The sequence below is a fragment of the Stegostoma tigrinum genome, chromosome 1 (genome assembly GCF_030684315.1).
Source record: "Stegostoma tigrinum isolate sSteTig4 chromosome 1, sSteTig4.hap1, whole genome shotgun sequence".
NCBI classification, from domain to species: domain Eukaryota; kingdom Metazoa; phylum Chordata; class Chondrichthyes; order Orectolobiformes; family Stegostomatidae; genus Stegostoma; species Stegostoma tigrinum.
This window is the reverse complement of record NC_081354.1, coordinates 168,716,340-168,737,083: the sequence shown is the minus strand read 5'-3', so window position 1 is coordinate 168,737,083 and position 20,744 is coordinate 168,716,340. Positions and strand designations below refer to the sequence as shown.

The window sequence follows — 20,744 nt, the reverse complement described above, 5'->3', positions numbered from 1 at the left end:
TGAGACTGAAGCTGGGACAGTTCCCCTTGAAGAGAAGAGATTTTCAACATCATGAGAGATCTGGATGGAGACAGAGAGGAATCCCTTTGTTGCCAGTGAAAGTGCAGTAGGACAGGATGTTAGAGCTCTGCTCTGTTTAGACTCTCAAATAAACTCGAGGCATGTCATGAACAAAAACAGAAGTTGTTGGAAGACCAATGGGTCTGGCAGCATCTGAGAAGAAAACAAAAAAATCAGAGTTAACGTTTCAGGTCCAGTGGCCCTTCAGAGGAAGGGTCACCAGACCTGTAACGTTAGCTCTGATGTTTTCGTCACAGATGTTGCCAGACCTGTTGAGCTTCCAGCAACTTCTGTTTTTGTTCCTGATTCACAGCATCCACAGTTCTTCCGGTCTTTATTGAGGCATGTCATGGTTTACGTCAAGGGTACAAAAACATAGAGAAAAACTGTCCTGCGAGGTGGAGACCACTTCAGCCAAGCCACACATTCTCTCCTGTTCATCCTCCCCTTCAACATAAATATTCCAGAGGGCTGGAATATTTGCAAATGAAGACCGCTCCAACTCCCCCAAATTTAGACCAGCTTCCTGACCAGTGGCGTTACACATTTCCTGTATATATGGCTGCATTAAATTTAGCCAAGCAGAGGAGTTCACCTAAATGTAAGAAAGTCAGCCAGGATACTCTGGATGCATGTTTACCAGAATTCACCCTTTTGCCAGGAAGAAATAGTATGGTTTCCCCTGTACACATCTTCATTATCAGAGACCTAGGAGTAGATCTCTGGTTAAACCAATGGTGCAGTTAATGAAGGGTAACCACCTGAAACAGAATGCTAGTAAACATGGCTCTGTAACAAGAGTGTAACAGTAAGCTTGTATGTGTGGGGCAGCAAGGAGACAAAGTGCATACGAGATAGTGAGAAAGAAACAAAATGTATTTAAACAGAAGGCAAAGTGAATCCGGCACTGACCTGGTGTGGAGCTCCAGCTGGAATGAAAACCACATCACCTAGGTACTGCACAATGGCCCAACCCTGGACACCATATTCATGGTAAAGTCTCTTGCGTAGTGTACTGTCCAGGTACCAACTTTGGTCATGAATGGGATCGTGGTCTGGAGGATTTTCTTGATGTTGTTCTTCTGCCACCTGAAAAGTTGGGCAGCCTTGTTTATACATCATCAAAGTGACCTGATACATCTCCACTTATTTAGGTTAGCTAATATAAAAAGAATCCCCCTATCTGTTCCAAAAATTACCAGATAAGACTTGTTCATTCTTTCAATGTTTTAAATCTAACTATTTTATTCTGTTTAATACAAAATGACCCCTTCATCATCAGCGGAGTTGGTTCTCAAGTTGCCTCTGAACTTCTCAGGAGGGCAGTCAGAATGGAGATGGAGCTGGAGTTTACCAGGAACACCCGCATCAGCAAGGAGGACTTCAGGCGCATGCAAGGGAGTAGGCAGGGACTTACAGCGTATTCCTAAGTGGCATACACAATACTGGAAAAACAAACTGTGATATTTTGAAGACAAGTTCATCAGAAAGAAATTAGTGAATAAGCCGGGGAGAGAGAGAGACAGAGCGAGCGAGCGCGAGAGAGAGAGAGAGACAGAGCGAGCGAGCGCGAGAGAGAGAGAGAGAGAGAGACAGAGCGAGCGAGCGCGAGAGAGAGAGAGAGAGAGAGACAGAGCGAGCGCGAGAGAGAGAGAGAGAGAGACAGAGCGAGCGCGAGAGAGAGAGAGAGAGAGACAGAGCGAGCGCGAGAGAGAGAGAGAGAGAGACAGAGCGAGCGCGAGAGAGAGAGAGAGAGACAGAGCGAGCGCGAGAGAGAGAGAGAGACAGAGCGAGCGAGCGCGAGAGAGAGAGAGAGAGACAGAGCGAGCGCGAGAGAGAGAGAGAGAGAGAGAGAGAGACAGAGCGAGCGCGAGAGAGAGAGAGAGAGAGAGAGAGACAGAGCGAGCGCGAGAGAGAGAGAGAGAGAGAGAGAGACAGAGCGAGCGCGAGAGAGAGAGAGAGACAGAGCGAGCGCGAGAGAGAGAGAGAGAGAGCGAGCGCGAGAGAGAGAGAGACAGAGCGAGCGCGAGAGAGAGAGAGACAGAGCGAGCGCGAGAGAGAGAGAGACAGAGCGAGCGCGAGAGAGAGAGAGACAGAGCGAGCGCGAGAGAGAGAGAGACAGAGCGAGCGCGAGAGAGAGAGAGACAGAGCGAGCGCGAGAGAGAGAGAGACAGAGCGAGCGCGAGAGAGAGAGAGACAGAGCGAGCGCGAGAGAGAGAGAGACAGAGCGAGCGCGAGAGAGAGAGAGACAGAGCGAGCGCGAGAGAGAGAGAGACAGAGCGAGCGCGAGAGAGAGAGAGACAGAGCGAGCGCGAGAGAGAGAGAGACAGAGCGAGCGCGAGAGAGAGAGAGACAGAGCGAGCGCGAGAGAGAGAGAGACAGAGCGAGCGCGAGAGAGAGAGACAGAGCGAGCGCGAGAGAGAGACAGAGCGAGCGCGAGAGAGAGACAGAGCGAGCGCGAGAGAGAGACAGAGCGAGCGCGAGAGAGAGACAGAGCGAGCGCGAGAGAGAGACAGAGCGAGCGCGAGAGAGAGACAGAGCGAGCGCGAGAGAGAGACAGAGCGAGCGCGAGAGAGACAGAGCGAGCGCGAGAGAGACAGAGCGAGCGCGAGAGAGACAGAGAGAGAGAGAGCGCGAGAGAGAGAGAGAAAGAGTGCGAGAGAGAGAGAGAGAAAGAGCGCGAGAGAGAGAAAAAGAGCGCGAGAGAGAGAGAGAGAAAGAGCGCGAGAGAGAGAGAGAGAAAGAGCGCGAGAGAGAGAGAGAGAAAGAGCGCGAGAGAGAGAGAGAGAAAGAGCGTGAGAGAGAGAGAGAGAAAGAGCGCGAGAGAGAGAGAGAGAAAGAGCGCGAGAGAGAGAGAGAGAGAAAGAGCGCGAGAGAGAGAGAGAGAGAAAGAGCGCGAGAGAGAGAGAAAACATGCTGAATGACCAGGAGAAAAGACAATGTCAATTTTTTTCAAATGGCCTTTCGCCTGATACCACGAATTTAGATATCTGTATTTTGCGTCTTCAATTAAAATGGAGGAAAGCAATTCAATTCAAAACAGAACATCAGGTCCTCATTTTGCATAAGTTTGCAGATGACACTAAGATTGGTGGAGTAGCAGATAGTGAAGGGGACTGTCAGAGATTTCAGCAAAATATAGCTAGACTGGAGAGTTTGACAGATGGAGTTCAATCTGGGCAAATGCGAGGTGATGCATTTTGGAAGATCAAATTTAGTAAATGGAAAAGTCCTAGGGAAAATTGATGACCAGAGAGATCTGGGTGTTCAGGTCCATTGTTCCCTGAAGGTGACAACGCAAGTCAATAGGGTGGTCAAGAAGGCATATGGCACGCTTTCCTTCATTGGGCGGGGTATTGAGTACAAGAGTTGGCAGGTCATGTTGCAGTTGTACAGGACTTTGGTTCGGCCATATTTGGAGTACTGTGTACAGTTCTGGTCGCCACATTACCAAAAGGATGTGGATGCTTTGGAGAGGGTGCAGACGAGGTCCACCAGGATGTTGCCTGGTATGGAGGGTGGTAGCTATGAAGACAGGTTGAGTAGATTAGGATTATTTTCATTAGAAAGACGGAGATTGAGGGTAGACGTGATTGAAGTCTACAAAATCATGAGGGGTATAGACAGTGTGGATAGCAAGAAGCTTCCCCCGCTGCCCGCACCCCCAGAGTGGGGGACTCAATTACGAGGGGTCATGAGTTCAAAGTGAGAGGAAGAAAGTTTAAGAGAGATATGCGTGGAAAGTTCTTTACACAGAGGGTGGTGGGTGCCTGGAATGCATTGCCAGCGGAGGTGGTAGACGCAGACACATTAGCGTCTTTTAAGATATATTTGGACAGGTACATGGATGGGCAGGGAGCAAATGGACACAGACCGTTAGAAAATAGATGACAGGTTACACAGAGGATCTCGATCGGCTCAGGCTTGGAGGGCTGAAGGACCTGTTCCTGTGCTGTAATTTTCTTTGTTCTTTGTTCATCAAATTGTAAAAAAACACATTGATCATTGGAGATAACGCTATTGCTTTGAGTCCTGGCATCGTTCAGATCCACGCAAAGCAATTTCTCTTCTGTGCGCAAACTGGCGAGCAGAACTGATTTGGGAGATAGTTTAAATGGGATCTGAAGAACTGGATTTCTGAGAAACCTAAGTGTATCAACCCTCACTACCTTCAGTGGCACTTACCTAGCAAAGATCATGGAAGGCACTTTGGAAAAGAACTGGACACTGATCAGGAACTTGGGTGGAACTTACAGAAGATACAGCTAACACAAGTTTAAAAGGAGGCTTTTCAAAGCAAGGACAGATGGAGAGCTCAGGAAGGAGCTTCAGCATGTCATGCCAGAATGACTGTCAGCCCAGCCACCAAAGGCTGAAGAAAGACTGGAAGTAGGAATAAGGCTGAGAACCAGAGGAGAACAGGGAACTGTAAGCAGCTTCAAACAGAGGAGGTAAGACCAAAGAAGGTTAAAACACAAAAGGGAACACCTGAGCAATGGAGGGTCAGTGGTCAGTTAAGATAAAGAAAAATAGTTGATTGATATTTAGTGCATGCTACAACAGGCAGGAACTTTGGACGGAACTGAATGTGTGTAAGACGGATGAAGAATAGGTGCCAAGGAGAGAAGTCAGATATGGCAAGGTGCACTGTACCACAATATAGACCAGATGTGTGGATTCTAACTCACATAATTAAGGTTTGCATTGTTGAGGTCAGTCTCAGCAAGCAACTGGGATTGAGGGTTAAAAGGTACAAAGTTTCTAGAACAAGAGCCAAAAACAAAATATTTCTATACATGTGCCAGCACTGACCTGGACTCATTCATCTGAATTACTAAAAGACAGGCAGTTAGATAATAGTTTGAGTTGTTGCTCAATGAGAGATGTCAATGAGACATCAATGTACATACAGAAACCAGTGAGGACCAGAGGCAGGGCAGTTGTGGTAATTGTAGGTAGGGTGGAAGCCTGCAGACAGCCTAAACGGAGAGTCATAGAGTCCAAGATGTACAGCATGGAAACAGACCCTTTGGTCCAACTCATCCATGTCGACCAAATATCCCAAATTCATCTAATCCCACTTGCTAGCATTGGCCCAAATCCTTCTAAACCCTTCCTATTCATATACCCTTCCAGTTCCTTTTAAAATGTTGTAAATGTACCAGTCTCCACCACTTCCTCTTGCAGCTCATTCCATACACAGACCACCCTGTGTGAAAAAGTTGTCCCTTAGGTCCCATTTATATCTTTTCCCTCTCACCTTAAACTCCACTCGTAATTTTAGACTCACCTACCCAGCCAAAAAGACACCCTATCCATGCCCCGCATGCTTTTATAAACCTCCAACACTCCAGGGAACGTGGCCCCAGCCTATCCAGCCTCTCGCTGAAGTTCAAACTCTCCAAACCTGGCCGCATCCTTGTAAATCTTTTCTGAACCTTTTCAAGTTTCACAACATCCTTCCTGTAGCAGGGAGACCAGAATTGAGTGCAGTATTCCAGAAGTGACCTAAACAATATTCTGTACAGCCACATGACCTCCCAAATCCTATACTCAATGCAGTGACCGATAAAGGCAGCATACCAAACTCCACCTCCACTACCCCTTCTACCTGCGACCCCACTTTCAAGGAACTATGAGCCTACATTCCTAAAGTCTCTCTGTTCAGCAACACTCTCCAGGAGCCTACAATAAGGATATAAGTCATACCCTGATTTGCCCTACCAAAATGTAGCGCCTCACATTTACCTAGACTAAACTCCACCTGCCACACCTCAGCCCATTTGATCAGGGCCCCACTGTATTTTGAGGTAAATTTCTTGGCTGTCCACTGCACCACCAATTTTGGGGTCATCTGCAAAGTTACTAACCATACCTCGTATATACACATCAAAATCATTAAACAAATGACAACAAGCAGTGGACCCAGTACTGATCCTTCCTGTACACCACTGGTCACAGGCCTCCAGTCCGAAAAGCAACCCTCCACCATCACTCTCTGTTTCCTATCTTTGAGCCAAGTTTGCATCCATATGGCTAGTTCTCTCTACATTCCATGTGATCTAACCTTGTTAACCAGTCTACCATGTGGAACCTTGCCAAACGCCTTACTGAAGTCTATGCAGACAATGAACAAAAACAAAGTTGCTGGAAAAGCTCAGCAGGTCTGGTGGCATGTGAAGGAGATGGGGTTAACTCTTTTCTCCTTCACAGATGCTGCCAGGCCAGCTGAGCTTTTCCAGCAACTTTGTTTTTGTTCTTGATTTATAGCATCTGTAATTCTTTTGGTTTTTATTCCATATAGACAATGTCCACCACTGTGCCTTCATCAATCGAAAGGCTGTGGCACAGAGAGATCTAGATGCCTTTGTGCATAAATCATGACATTATCACTGCAGATTCAAGTAATCAGGAAGCAACTAAAACAATAGCCTTGAATATATAAGCAGATAAGTCTAGCTACAACTGCACCGGACAGTGCTGAGGATGCACCTAGAGCACAGTATACACTTTTCCATCTCCATAGTCAGTTGTGGTTAGGATCAAGGGACCAGGAAGTGGAGTGAGGTCGAAGGTTTTAGTTGGAAAGGAATTTTGACTTCCCCTTCAGCGGAAGGATAGTGTAACAGTAAGGGAAGAGTAGTGCACCAAGTGACACGGAGGATTGGGGTCATTGAGGTTAGTTTGGTGGTTCTTAGTGAGGGCGGTGAAAAAGAAACAGCTGGCAAAGAGAAAACAGTTACACCGTAGGCAAGACTTTAATAAAGACAGAAGAATGGTTGCCATTTGGCAAATCGAGGCAGGCAACTTTACTCTATACAGAACCCAGCAGGGGTTAGGATGAGTGCTGCCAAAGGATTTCTCATTGGTTGGAGCAGTTGAATGAAAGCCAAAAGGATATGTGCTAGGTGAGGTGGTGTAACAGGTAAAAACTGTAGTGAAGGAGATGGCCACCTGAAACAGCATCATCTCCCCTATCTCAGCTGCCACCACTTCTCACTTGGATCGTCTTTGATGACAAGACAGACATACAAATGGCCCTGATAGTGACAGCGATCTCAAAAATACCGATATATGTTTTCTGTCAAACCATCACCACTTCTCAGTGTTACCTTCCTCAGCAGGTCTCGGATCTTCTCCGCGTCTTTGGCTGAGTAAATATGCCACAAGGCACCAGGCCTTTCATTGGACTCAGTGAAGCGTTTAATTGTTAACTCGTCTGTGTCACCATCCTCCATTGTCTTCAGAATTTCTGGTCAATATAAAATTAAACAACTAACCAAATGTGCGAGATTAAACCTTTCTGGAACAACCACTATATCCAACAGCATTGCAAAGCAGTTGCTGGATTATCTTTTATAAATAATTGTCCCTTCTAGTCTCAAAGGTCTTTGAGAAACAGCTATACACCTGCATTTCCCAACAACACTCTGAATATCAAGTCAGGAACAGAAGGCCGTGGCTACTTGCCTGTGTCTCTCCCCTCACCCCATCCAGGATTAGTCTCAGATATTACCGATTCCTGGTTTGCTGTCAAACCATCTGGTATTCCCACAACAATCCAGTGGATCTGTGGGAATCGTTACAATTACAAATAATGCGAATCACCTAGAAATATGAATTGCTGGTGTCAATTCTAGCTGGCACACTTTATTGAGTCAGACCCATATAGCACGGAAACGGGCTCTTCGGTCCAACTCGTCCAGAAATTTGCTGGAGATTCTGATGTTTCAATTCTGGTTGAAATTGGCTTTTAAGTGACCGTTACTGTTTGGTGCAACAGCAAAGGTTAGACATTTGCTCATAAAGGAACTAGGTTTCTACCACTGAAACCAACATTTCAAATCAGGTAACAAAGAGCAAATACCCATTTGCATATCTTAACATATCTAAGCCTCAAGTGCAGACTGCAGGCTACCACTGACAGTCCAACAGTGCCTCAGCACAATGTCAGGGGTCCTGGATGTTTAAACAGGCCTCGAAACGCGAGCATTTTTAGGATTTAAAGAAAAGAAATCAAACCAACAGAGGAAGAGCACCTCCAACAATGCAACACTCACCCACTCCTGCACTGGGGCTTCAGTTTGGATATTTGGTGTTCGAGAATCTGGAGTAGGAGTTAAACCCACACCCTGGGACTTACAGGTGCACCACGGTCATTGAGCTACAAGTGACAACCCATACCGAAGAATACGCAATCCCAGTGAAGCAGCAAGATTTGCCGTCCACTGACTTATTACAAGTGATTGTCATTTTAGCTTAAGAGGGTCAGGGCCATTAAACACTCACCCTCTTCATGGTTAGGCTGGCCACTGGGGATTCCTACATACACCATAACATTAGCAGCATCGGACACATCTAAATGAAGGTTTGTTGTTCCAAACTTTCTATCCTCGGCTGATAATAATCCTAAGAAATAGGAGGAAAAAAGTAAAAAAGAAAGAGTTAGCCATCTACAGTTAGGGCCACTGCTTTCAAATTCCTCCAAATATGAGCACAAGACATGAAAAAGGTCAACATGGCCCACTTACCATAAGCATTATACATTTTTGGACCTAAATCAGGTCTAACAAAAAAATCTGGCAATCTGGAGGCCAGGTTCAGTTTGCCATCTCTCTTGGTATACTCAGGCAGGGGTAGATTATTCATCAGGTCATCAAATCTGTAAAGGAAAGGCACAGGCAACTAAAGAACCATTTGATCACATGGACAGATATTTTAAAGAACAAAGAACAAAAAAAATTACAGCACAGGAATAGGCCCTTCGGCCCTCCAAGCCTGCGCCGATCAAGATCCTCTGTCTAACCTGTCATCTATTTTCTAAGGGTCTGTGTCCATTTGGTCCCTGCCCATCCATGTAACTGTCCAAATATATCTTAAAAGACGCTAACGTGTCTGCGTCTACCACCTCCGCTGGCAATGCGTTCCAGGCACCCACCACCCTCTGTGTAAAGAACTTTCCACGCATATCTCCCTTAAACTTTCCTCCTCTCACTTTGAACTCATGACCCCTAGTAATTGAGTTCCCCACTCTGGGAAAAAGCTTCTTGCTATCCACACTGTCTATACCCCTCATGATTTTGTAGACCTCAATCAGGTCCCCCCTCAATCTCCATCTTTCTAATGAAAATAATCCTAATCTATTCAACCTCTCTTCATAGCTAGCACCCTCCATACCAGGCAACATCCTGGTGAACCTCCTCTGCACCCTCTCCAAAGCGTCCACATCCTTTTGGTAATGTGGCGACCAGAACCGTACACAGTACTCCAAATGTGGCCGAACCAAAGTCCTGTTCAACTGCAACATGACCTGCCAACTCTTGTACTCAATACCCCGCCCAATGAAGGAAAGCGTGCCATATGCCTTCTTGACCACCCTATTGACTTGCGTTGTCACCTTCAGGGAACAATGGACCTGAACACCCAGATCTCTCTGTTCATCAATTTTCCCTAGGACTTTTCCATTTACTGTATAGTTTGCCCTTGAATTTGATCTTCCAAAATGCATCACCTCGCATTTGCCCGGATTGAGCTCCATCTGCCATTTATCTGCCCAACTCTCCAGTCTATCTATATTCTGCTGTAATTTCTGACAGTCCCCTTCACTATCAGCTACTCCACCAATCTTAGTGTCATCTGCAAACTTGCTGATCAGACCACCTACACCTTCCTCCAAATCATTTACATATATCACAAACAACAGTGGTCCCAGCACAGATCCCTGTGGAACGCCACTGATCACAGGACTCCAATTTGAGAAACTCCCTTCTACTACTACTCTGTCTCCTGTTGCCCAGCCAGCTTTTTATCCATCTAGCTAGCACACCCTGGACCCCATGTGACTTCACTTTCTCCATCAGCCTGCCGTGGGGAACCTTATCAAATGCCTCACTGAAGTCCATGTATATGACATCTACAGCCTTTCCCTCATCAATCAACTTTGTCATGTCCCCAAAGAATTCTATTAAGTTGGTAAGACATGAACTTGCCTGCACAAAACCATGTTGCCTATCACTGATAAGCCCATTTTCTTCCAAATGGGAATAGATTTCATCAGCACTACAACAAAGTATGGCACTCCTGATCCTGAAGTTCCTGACTTAACAGCACCGTAGGAACACATTCACTGTATTATCGACCCTCAGATCGGGGTGGATAAATTAAATAAAAAGGAGGCAACCATTCAACTCCACCTTCAAGGACAATTATTAGCAATGCCAGTACTCCAAGGAAGTAAAGGGGGTCAATAACTGGGGGCACAGATTTAAGGTTAAGTGGAGAGTTCAGGAGAATTTATTTTCATCCAGAGGGTGGTGGGTGTCAGGAACTCACTGCCTGAAAGAGTGAGTCAGTCAGAAACTCTCAAAACATTGAAGCAGTGTATAGATATTCACTTACATTACTATTGTCTCCAGGACAATGGGTCAAAAGCTGAAAAGTGGGATTTGTGTAGTCAGTTATTAGTCAACCGGTGCTGATTCGATGGGCCAAACAGCCTCCTTCTGTGACTGTAAAAAGGCATGTCATGTTAAAACATACTTTCCTGCAGTGCAGCATAACCTGCTCTTTGATGGTCACACCTTTAGCAAAGTTAATCACCTACCTAGAGAGCATCATGTCTCTGAAATCCTCTCCTGGAGGCCAATCCTTCAGCTTCAAAGCCATAGGCACTCTCTCTTTTGTGGCAAGGCGTCCTTTAAAAGGAAGACATCAATGTTAAACTTCAGAAAACAACTACCTAGACTGTGGAAAATAGTTACATTGTCATTTTATGATAGTGTTATGGACTAGACCAGGACTGACTCCCTCAAAATATTTTGCGGTGGTAGCCTAGACCCTAACCTTTTCGTTTTTTAAAAAGGCAAATATAAAGTGTCTGTGGTCCAGGTACAATTTGATTGGTCAAACTACTCGACATAAAGCAAAACAGAGTTTATTTAAATGCTACGATTAAAATGCAACAAAAGAAACAAGGACTTAGAACAACTCAACCCCACTGGAAAAACTTAACAGAATAATATATATGGTGACTATTATTAATTAACTGTTCCGGCATAGCAAAATCCCATAAACACAGTCCTTGGCAAAAAGGACAAATTCAGAAATCAGATTTTCTCTCACGCATTGCTTGCAGAAACCCCAGCTTCTAGCTGCAACCGAGACAGGGGAAGAAACATCTTCCACTGAATCTAAAAACTTTAAAAAAAAACTGTAGAAATCTGGTCTAAGAGAGCCGGCCACACCAATCCAGGCTGCTTCTATTGTCCCAACTTTTTAAAAAGAACCCCAAGTCCTCACAAACTGATTACAGGACCACAGACAGCTCTTCATCTCTCGTTCAATCTTGCTCTTAAAAGAAAACAGGATAAAACACACCTCTCAAAGCCACAGCATCATCACAACAGTATTTAAATTGCATGAAGAACATGAACATTTGTTGCAGGAATAGGGTTAGGGTTAGGTGATGGCGTAGTGGTATTATTGCTGGACTGTTAATCCAGAGACCCAGATTAGGCTCTGGTGACCCAGGTTCAAATCCCAACCATGGCTGACAGTGAAATTTGAATTGACACACGAACAAGAAAATGAGGAGAAGGGTTTTTTGGCAGCACGGTGGCTCAGTGATTAGCACTGTAGCCTCACAGCGTCAGGGACCCGGGTTCGATTCCAGCCTCAGGCGACCGTCTGTGTGGAGTTTGCACATTCTCCCCATGTCTGCGTGGGTTTCCTCAGGGTGTTCCGGCTTCCTCCCACAGTGCAAAGATGTGCAGGCTAGGTGGATCGGCCATGCTAAATTGCCCGTAGTGTTCAGGGGTGTGTGGGTTATAGGGGGATGGGTCTGGGTGAGATGCTTCAAGGGGCGGTATGGACTTGTTGGGCCGAAGGGCCTGTTTCCACACTGTAGGTAATCTAATCTAATAGTTTACTTTTAAATGCTACAACCAATGCAACCGATGCCAAGTCAGCAATGTTAATTTTCTTCATTCAGTAGGTGGTGAATCTTTAGAAATCTTCGTGTCAGAGGACTGCTGAAGCTCCATCACTGAATATATTCAATGCAGACGTCAATAGATTTCTAGCTGTTAAACGTATCAAGGGAAAGGCAGGGCAATGATGCTGATTGTAAGATTACAACGATCTGGCTAAACAGCACAGTAAGCTCACAGAGGCGAATGTCCTACCTCTGTTGCCATTTTCCAAGTTCGCAAGTAACAGGTGACACCAAACACACTGACCCATCCTTCCCTTCCAATAATGAGGGGCTGCTATTTGTTTACTACATGTCTCGGTCTGCTTTTCAGCAAAGAACAGGAGGCTGGATTATGGAATCTCTAAAACTACATTAAACATTCTTAAGTGATGTGTGTCAAAAAAAACACTTTCCTGATAGACAGCAAAGTAGGATTCTCAAATCAGACCAGCCATGATATTATTAAACACAGAGGATGCTCAAGGGGCCAAATGGCCTACTTCAGTCCCGAATTCATATGAGTATGTTCAGATCTCAGGGAAGATCATCCTCAACTTCTTCTTCACAAGTACCCTTCACTGGTTACTCCAGTTTTTCTTCTCTATTAGTTCATAGAATAGAATCCCTGCAGTGTGGAAGCAGGCCATTTGACCCATGGAGTCCACACCAACCCTTCAAACAGCATCCCACCCGGACCCACTCCTTTACCCCATCCATGTAACCCTGCATTTGCCATGGCTAATCCACCTAATCTGGACATATTTGGGCTGCGGGAGGGAATGTGAGCACCCAGAAGAAACCATGCAGACAAGAGGAGAATGGACAAACTCCAACATTTTGAGAAGAGGCACAAATTCTTCCCCCTCTTCTGTATTCAAGTACAAAGTATTACAGACAGAAAACTCCATGGCCCAATTAAAGCAAGCACCACCTCTGGCAACATGTATCCAGTTCAGTTTGAGGGTCCAAAAAAATTAACCGACAGTTAACATGGACTACTTTCTGAATCAAATAGCAGGACAGGGTTAATCTTGGTGCTGGTTTGCTTTGGCTCCTGATGGTGGTCTCCTTGTCACACAAAGCTTTATATCACTTTGAACAATGGTTTCAACTGTGGTTAAGTGGCATGCTCTCGCTTCAAAGGTCAGAAGGTCATAGGATCCCAAACCCAGAGATAAATTCCTAATTGAAACCCGAAAATCCAATGCAGAGCTTGCGTGCTGCATTGCCACCTTTCAAATGAACCACATTTGCCCAGACAGGTGGGCAGAGAAAACCAATAATTACCCCTCAATGTAACAAAACATCAAAAATAAACAGATTACCTGGCCATCTTATTGCTGAATTTGGTAGTTTCTTGTTTTCATAAGACAACCCATTCACTCCAGTCATCAACCTCTTCTAACACATTTGCATTCCTACTTAACTAAGGAGACTAAAACTGCATACAGTATTTGAGATGTAATCTCACCTGTATAACAAAGACAACATCCCTACTTTCATAAAAAACCAAAAGGACTGCGGATGCTGTAAATCAGATACAAAAACAGAAATTTCTGGAAAAGCTCTGTAGGTCTGGCAGCATTTGTGGAGAGAAATCAGAGCTAACATTTCGGGTCTGGTTCTGAAGGAGGGTCACTGAACCAGAAACGTTAACTTTGATTTCACTTCACAGATGCTGCCAGACCTGCTGACCTTTTCCAGAAACATCCCTACTTTCATGTTCAATTCCTCTCCTAATAATGGATGATATTCCGTTAGTGTTGTCAACCTTAATTCCTTACAAAACCTGACACTAAATTTTACGACTGGTGAACGAGAACACCCAGATTCCTCTGCACCTTGGATTTCCAGTCATTCTCTGTTTAAGTTACACCCTGCTTTTCAATCTTCATGCCAAAGTAAACCACCTCATAAAATGCAACCCCACCACTTACGTGAAAGGTCTTCAAATCCATCCCAGAAGTCTCGGATTTTCGCACCAGCAATAATTGTGTTCGTTCTGCAATCAACCAGGTCAGCATCCTGTTCTCCAAACTCTTCCCCAAATGCTTCTGGCTTCCAGAGTTCTTCACGTAACTTTGCGTGAACTCCAGATACAATGACCGGCTAAATTAAATTTGTACAAATGATACCATTGTTAAAAGGAAGCCCAAATCTGCAGTAAAGAACAAAGCATTTAGGAGCAGGAAGTGATGGATGGCAAGTTTACCATTACACATTATACTCCTAGAACAGAAATCAGACAAAATGTTAAAACCTAGCCACGTGATGAGTTATTAGAAGAGGCAAACATTTTGTCATAGGAGAACAACTCGAAGGAGGAAAATGGGGTGGACAGTTCACGATCTCAAACTGTGCAGATCTATGGCAGTAACAAGATGTAGACGAACAAGGTCAGATCAGGGTAATAAACTGCAAACCGAAAGAGAGAGTCAGGAAATGAAAGTTAAAAGAGATTTTGGTTTGACATGTGGAGATTACATGAAATGAAGTACTCAGGGACAAAGAGAAAGCTAATACAACATTCAACTTTATAGCTGAAAAGGTTTAAAAAAAAGAGAAATTTTTGTTACAGCTGGGCACAGCACTTTTATACTACATCAGCCAAACTGTGTTTCAGTTCTGGAAACCACACCTTATAATGGATACAGTAGCTTTGGAAGGAAGCCAGCGCAAGTTCACTAGAACATCATCAAGTATCCAACATTAACTAGTTCTGTATTTCTTTTAATGTAGAAAGCTCGGGGGTGACTGACTGAGGTTTCTGGGTTTTAAAAGCAGCTGAGAGTAAAAGCACACTCTCTCCACCAGTTTTTCTTTTGGGAAGGGTGTTAAGAGACAGAAAAGGCACTGGTGGGATGGGAGACGGACAGACAGCGGGAGAGGGAGGGACAAAGAGAAAGTGAGAGCAATGGTGTACAAGGAACTAAAAGAGCAGGCATGAGCTCATTTAATAATTTTAAAAGTCGAGATACTTGTTAAACAAGAGTATGGGAAGGTGAATGGAACTTAGGCAACACGCTAGCCATAAAATCATAATGCATAGGAGCAGAATTAGACCATTTGGCCAGTTTGAGCACGGCAGATGCGTTTCTCAACTCCATTTTCCTGTCTTCTTCCTGCAACCCCAGATTCTCATACCAATCAAGGACCTCTCAGTCTTAAAAATACTAAATGATTTTGCTGCCTCAGCCTCCTGCGGCAATGAGTTTTACAAATTCACCACCCTCTGGCTGAAGAAATGCCTCCTTATCTCAGTTCCTTCACTCTGACACAGCGCCCTCGCGTCCTAGAATTGCATAGGAAACATCATCTCCACTCTATCCAGGTCTCTCAGTATTCTATACTCCGTTCAGTACAAATCCAAAGTCCTCAATCATTCCTCATATGACAAGCTCTTCATCCATGGGATCATTTTTGTAAACCTCCTCGAGAGCCCCTCCAGGGCCAGCACATCTTTCCTTGGATATAGAGTCCAAAACTGCAGTCTAACCAGAGCATTGTACAGTTTGAGCAGTAAATCTCTGCTCTTGCACTCTAACCCACTTGAAATGAACGTTAACATTGCATTTGCCTTCCTAACTGCCAAACAGATCGATATGTTAACCTTAAGAAAATCCTGAAATAGAACTCCCAAGTCCATTCGTGCTTCAGATTTCTGCACCTTCCCCCATTGAGAAAAGTCTACACTTCAAGTCTTCCTACCAAAGTGCACACCTCACACTTCACCACATTTTATTCCATCTGTCACTTCTTTATCCAATTCACTCACCTGTCCAAGCCCTTCTGTAGCCTTCCTACTTCCTCTTCACTACCTGCCCCTCCACCCATCTTTGTGTCATCTGCAAACTCAGCAACAACGCCTTTAGTTCCTTCATCCAGATTGTTAATGTATAACATGAATAGCTAACGTCCCAACACTGATCCCTGCAGAATTCCATTAGTCACTGACTGTCATCTAGAAAAAGACTATTTCATCCCCACTCTATCCATGCCAGTACCTTGCCCCTAATAATATGGGCTTTTATCTTATTTAGAACATAGAACAATATAGCGCAGAACAGGCCCTTCGGCCCGCGATGTTGCGCTGACCTGTGAACTAATCTAAGCCCATCCCCCTACACTATCCCATCATTATCCAAATGCTTATCCACAGACTGTTTAAATGCCCCTAATGTGGCTGAGTTAACTACATTGGCAGGCAGGGCGTTCCACGCCCTTACCACTCTGAGTAAAGAACCTGTCTCTGGCATCTATCTTAAATCTATCACCCCGCAATTTGTAGCTTTGACCTCTGTACAAGCTGACGTCGTTATCCTCGGAAAAAGACTCTCTCTGTCCACCCTATCTAATCCTCTGATCATCTTCTAAGTGTCTACTAAATCCCCTCTTAGCCTTCTTCTCTCCAACGAGAACAGGCGCAAGTCCCTCACCCTTTTTTTCATAAGGCCTTCACTCCAGACCAGGCAACATCCTGGTAAATCTCCTCTGCACCTTTTCCAATGCTTCCACATCCTTCCTGTAATGGGGCGACCAGAACTGCACGCAATATTCCAAGTGAGGCCACACTAGCGTTTTGTACAGTTGCAGCATGACACCACGGCTCTGGAACTCAATCCGTCTACCAATAAAACCTAACACACCATAAGCCTTCTTAACAACACTATCAACCTCGGTGGCAACTTTCAGGGATCTATATACGTGGACACCAAGATCCTCTGCACATCCCCACTACCGAGAATCTTTCCATTGACCCAGTATTCTGCTTTCCCATTATTCTTCCCAAAGTGAATCACCTCACATTTATCCCCATTGAACTCCATTTGCCACCTTTCAGCCCAATTCTGCAGTTTATCCAAGTCTCCCTGCAACATTGTTCCACGCTGCCCACCACTTCACCAACTTTAGTGTCATCTGCAAACTTACTATCCCATCCACCTATGTCTGCATCCAAATCATTTTTAGAAATGACAAACAGCAGTGGTCCCAAAACAGATCCTTGAAGCACCCCACTAGTAAAGGGACTCCAGACAGAATATTTTCCATCAACCACTACTAGTTGCTTTCTTACAGAAAGCCAGTTTCTAATCGAAACTGCTAAATCTCCCTCAATCCCGTGCCTCCGTATTTTCTCCAATAGACTACCATTTGGAAGCTTATGAAAGGCTTTACTGAAGTCCATGTACACCACGTCAACTGCCCCACCCTCATCCACATGCTTGGTCACCTTCTCAAAAATCTCAATGAGGTTTGTGAGACACAACCTGCCCTTGACAAATCCATGCTGACTATCTCCAATCAAATTGTTGTTTGCTAGATGATTGTAAATCCTATCTCTTATAATCCTTTCCAAAATGTTTCTGACAACAGACATAAGGTTCACAGGTCTATAATTATCTGGGTCATCCCTACTGCCCTTCTTGAGCAAGGGCACAACATTTGCAATCCTCCAATCCTCTGGTACTAAACCTGTAGACAATGAGGACTCAAAGATCAAGGCCAAAGGCTCCAACACCTCCTCCCTAGCTTCCCAGAGAATCCTCGGAAAAATCCCATCCGGCCCAGGGGATTTATCTACCTTCACACCTTCTAGAATTGATAACACCTCCTCCTTACTAACCTCAATCCTTTCAATTCTAGTAGCCTGTAACTCAGTCTTCTCCTCTACAATATTTTCCCTTTCCTGAGTGAAAACAGATGAGAAATATTTGTTTAGGACCTCTCCGCTCTCCACAGGGTCCACTCACAACTTCTCACTTCTGTCTTTGACTGGCCCTATTCCTACCCTAGTCATCCTCTTATTCCTCACATACCTATAGAAAGCTTTAGGGTTCTCCTTTGTTCTACCTGCAAACAGTACTAGCAAATTTCCCACCCAGGATATTAGTGCCCCTCTGGTTCAAGTGGAGACCGTCCTGTTTGTAGAGGTTCCACCTTCCCCAGAATGAGCCCCAACTGTCCACGTACCTGAACTCCGCCCTCCTGCACCATACATCTGCTCCTCTGCGGCACCTTACCAAAAGGCTTCTGGAAATCCAAACACATCACGTGAACTTGCTCTTCTTTCTCTAACTTGCTTGTTACCTCTTCAAAGAATCCTGACAAGATTCATCATGTATGACCTCACCTTGATGGAGCCATGCTAACTGAGCCCTATTTTACCAAAGTACTCCACAATCTCATCTTTAATAATGGCACAAAATTCTTACCAACCATGAAGTTCAGGCTAACTGGCCTATGGTTTCTGGTCTTCTGCGTCCCTCTCTTCCTTAGCCGGCGTGTAACATCATCCATTTCCCAGTTCTACAGGAGTGCCCCTGACTCCAGTGATGCCCGAAAGATCACCACCAATACCTACACAATTTCCACAGCTATGTCCTTCGGATCCTTGAGGGGTAGTCCACCTGGTCTGGGTCATTTATTCACCTTCAGACCTTTCTGTCTGTCCAGCACCATCTCCTTTGAAGATGGTTACTACATTCACCCCTGCCCTCTGACTCGAAGTTCTGGTATGTTGCTGGTTTCTTCCACTGTGGAGACTAAATATGCAGTTTCTTTGCTATTTCTTTGTTCCCCATTAATACTTCTGCGGCCTCATTTTCTAGCAGTCCAATGTCCACTCTTTCTCCTACTTTAGGAATCTTTAAAAACAAAATCTTGCAATCTTCTTTTGTATTACTAGCTAGCTTATTCTCATATTTCATGTTCTCCCTCCTTATTGTTTTTCTAGTTTCCCTTTGCTGGTTTTTAAAGAGTTCCCAATTGTCTAGTTTCACGCTAACCTTTGCCACAATGTCTGATCTCCATAGCCATGATGTGAATGGCTGAATAACCTGCTCCTACTATTGTGTACAATATTAGAAGTGATGGTGTACTGAAGTGGAACATAGCTATCTGTGTAGCACTGCCCAATCCGTTTATTTAATGGGAACACACCCTGTTGTAAGACAGTTTGTGCTAAACGAATTGCCAGGAACAGCTGCAGCTCCAAAGGGCACTTGGCATTTGTGACAACCTCTGCAAGCCCCATGGGGAATCACTAATTAATCTCCTTGAAAAGCTCACTGCGTACAAGTTCCCTTGGTAACAAGCAACGGCCTATCCAGCTGGAACTTATCACCCGAGTCTTGTGTTGCAGCGATAGTGTCCCCATCTCCGAGTCAAGAGACTCCGGTTCAAGTCTCATCCACTCCAAAGGTGTGCAAAAACATCCCTGACCAGGTTGATTAGATAGTATAACCAGCCAAAACGCATGGGTTCAGGTCCCTCCTGCTCCAGAGGAATGCAATAACATCTCTAACAGGCTAATTAGAGGGGGAGAAAAAGCAGACCAAGGTGGTGGTTACTTGTTAAAAAACAAAAACAAAAGTGATTTGGTGCTAGGGGGAAAATCGTTTAGTCGTGTGAGATAGCACTTCCAGATGTAAATAAAAATAAAGTAGACCTAAGGGCGGGTCTGCCAAAGTATCTGTCCCAGGTTAGGGATAGCTTGTGCATGCCAAGAGTAGTGGCTCTATTTTAATGATCAACAATAACCAATATTCCTTTCCAGACAGGTCTTTTTTGAGTTACCACAGCACAAATCAGGTGAAAGGGTCAAGTCCTAAAGGATGTACACCAACAAAACATTGTGACCAAGGTTCCACTAAACTGTAGGGAGAAGAGAGGGAGGAGCATGGAAAAAAGTCCCTGACTCGCTGAATGGAAGTGCTGGCTGCAGCAAGATGAGCAAACTGACCACACTGACCACAGCACAGGAGGCCGCTCAAGGAATGCAGTGATAGTAGGGAGCGGTACAGCCAAGGGCCAATGACAAAACTCTCTGTATCCGAAAGCAAAAGTCAAAGTGGCTGTGTCTGCCCAGTGCAAGAGTTTGGAACATCTTCTCTGGGTCAGGGGGGGCCAACATGCTGTGAGACAGTCCATTTGAGGCAATGACGTATTTATAACGAGGAAGGAGGGACTTGCTAAGTGACTAGCAGCCACTGAAGTTCAATTGAAAAGCAAACCATTAAAACTTTAACAATCTCTTGATTATACCCCAGGTGAGCAAAATGGCATTGGAAATAAGATTTGGGAAATAAGTGCATGGGTCAACAAATATTGTGGGTCGAAATATTTTTAGCTCCTAGGATGGTGGCACCAATACTGGGGAAATTGAGAATGTATTCCACTGGGATGGTCATCAACCGAACCGTGCTGGTCACTAGTCACCTCTGGCGCCGACTCTCGAAATTCTGGTTTGCTGCTGGTGTCTTCCACTGTGAAGACTGACTATTCAGCTTCTCTGCCATTTTTTGGTCCCCACGTGTTCTAATAAGTTGCATAACTAGGGAGGTTGAGGGGGCTTTAAACCATGGGGGTCAACAATTTAACTAATCTCCCAAAATTTAAGAAAGAGGGCAAGGCAAGAAAGCAAGGTAAAGAGGAAACAATGATTACAGTGTAGCAAGGAGGGGTAGGGTTAATAATGCTTAGAACACACCAGATAAGGCTAGGAGGTTACAAAAAATAGTTAAAAGGCAGATTCTGTATCTGAATGCATGTAGCAGATAAATTGACAGCGCAGACAGAGAAAAGATCCATGTTCTGATCAGCATTACAAAGACATGGTTATAAGATGACAAATACTGGGACCTGAATACTCAAGGATTCGTGATAATTAGGACAGGTAGAGAGGAATTGATGGAGGGGTAGCTCATTCAGTTTG

The 20,744-nt window shown here is 44.8% G+C and overlaps 1 protein-coding gene across 1 annotated transcript in view; it reads right to left on the bottom strand.

Annotated features, from left to right (window-relative positions):
* Nucleotides 1-20,744, bottom strand: part of LOC125457972 (lysine-specific demethylase 3A-like) — an 83,669-nt gene that overhangs the window by 7,500 nt on the left and 55,425 nt on the right. Inside the window, exons 18-23 of the mRNA XM_048542803.2 lie at nucleotides 13,969-14,140; nucleotides 10,664-10,754; nucleotides 8,592-8,722; nucleotides 8,350-8,469; nucleotides 7,173-7,312; nucleotides 973-1,149 (exon numbers count right to left, since the gene is read on the bottom strand). Of these exons, the coding sequence (XP_048398760.2) occupies nucleotides 973-1,149; nucleotides 7,173-7,312; nucleotides 8,350-8,469; nucleotides 8,592-8,722; nucleotides 10,664-10,754; nucleotides 13,969-14,140 (831 nt within the window). The remainder of the gene's footprint in view (nucleotides 1-972; nucleotides 1,150-7,172; nucleotides 7,313-8,349; nucleotides 8,470-8,591; nucleotides 8,723-10,663; nucleotides 10,755-13,968; nucleotides 14,141-20,744) is intronic.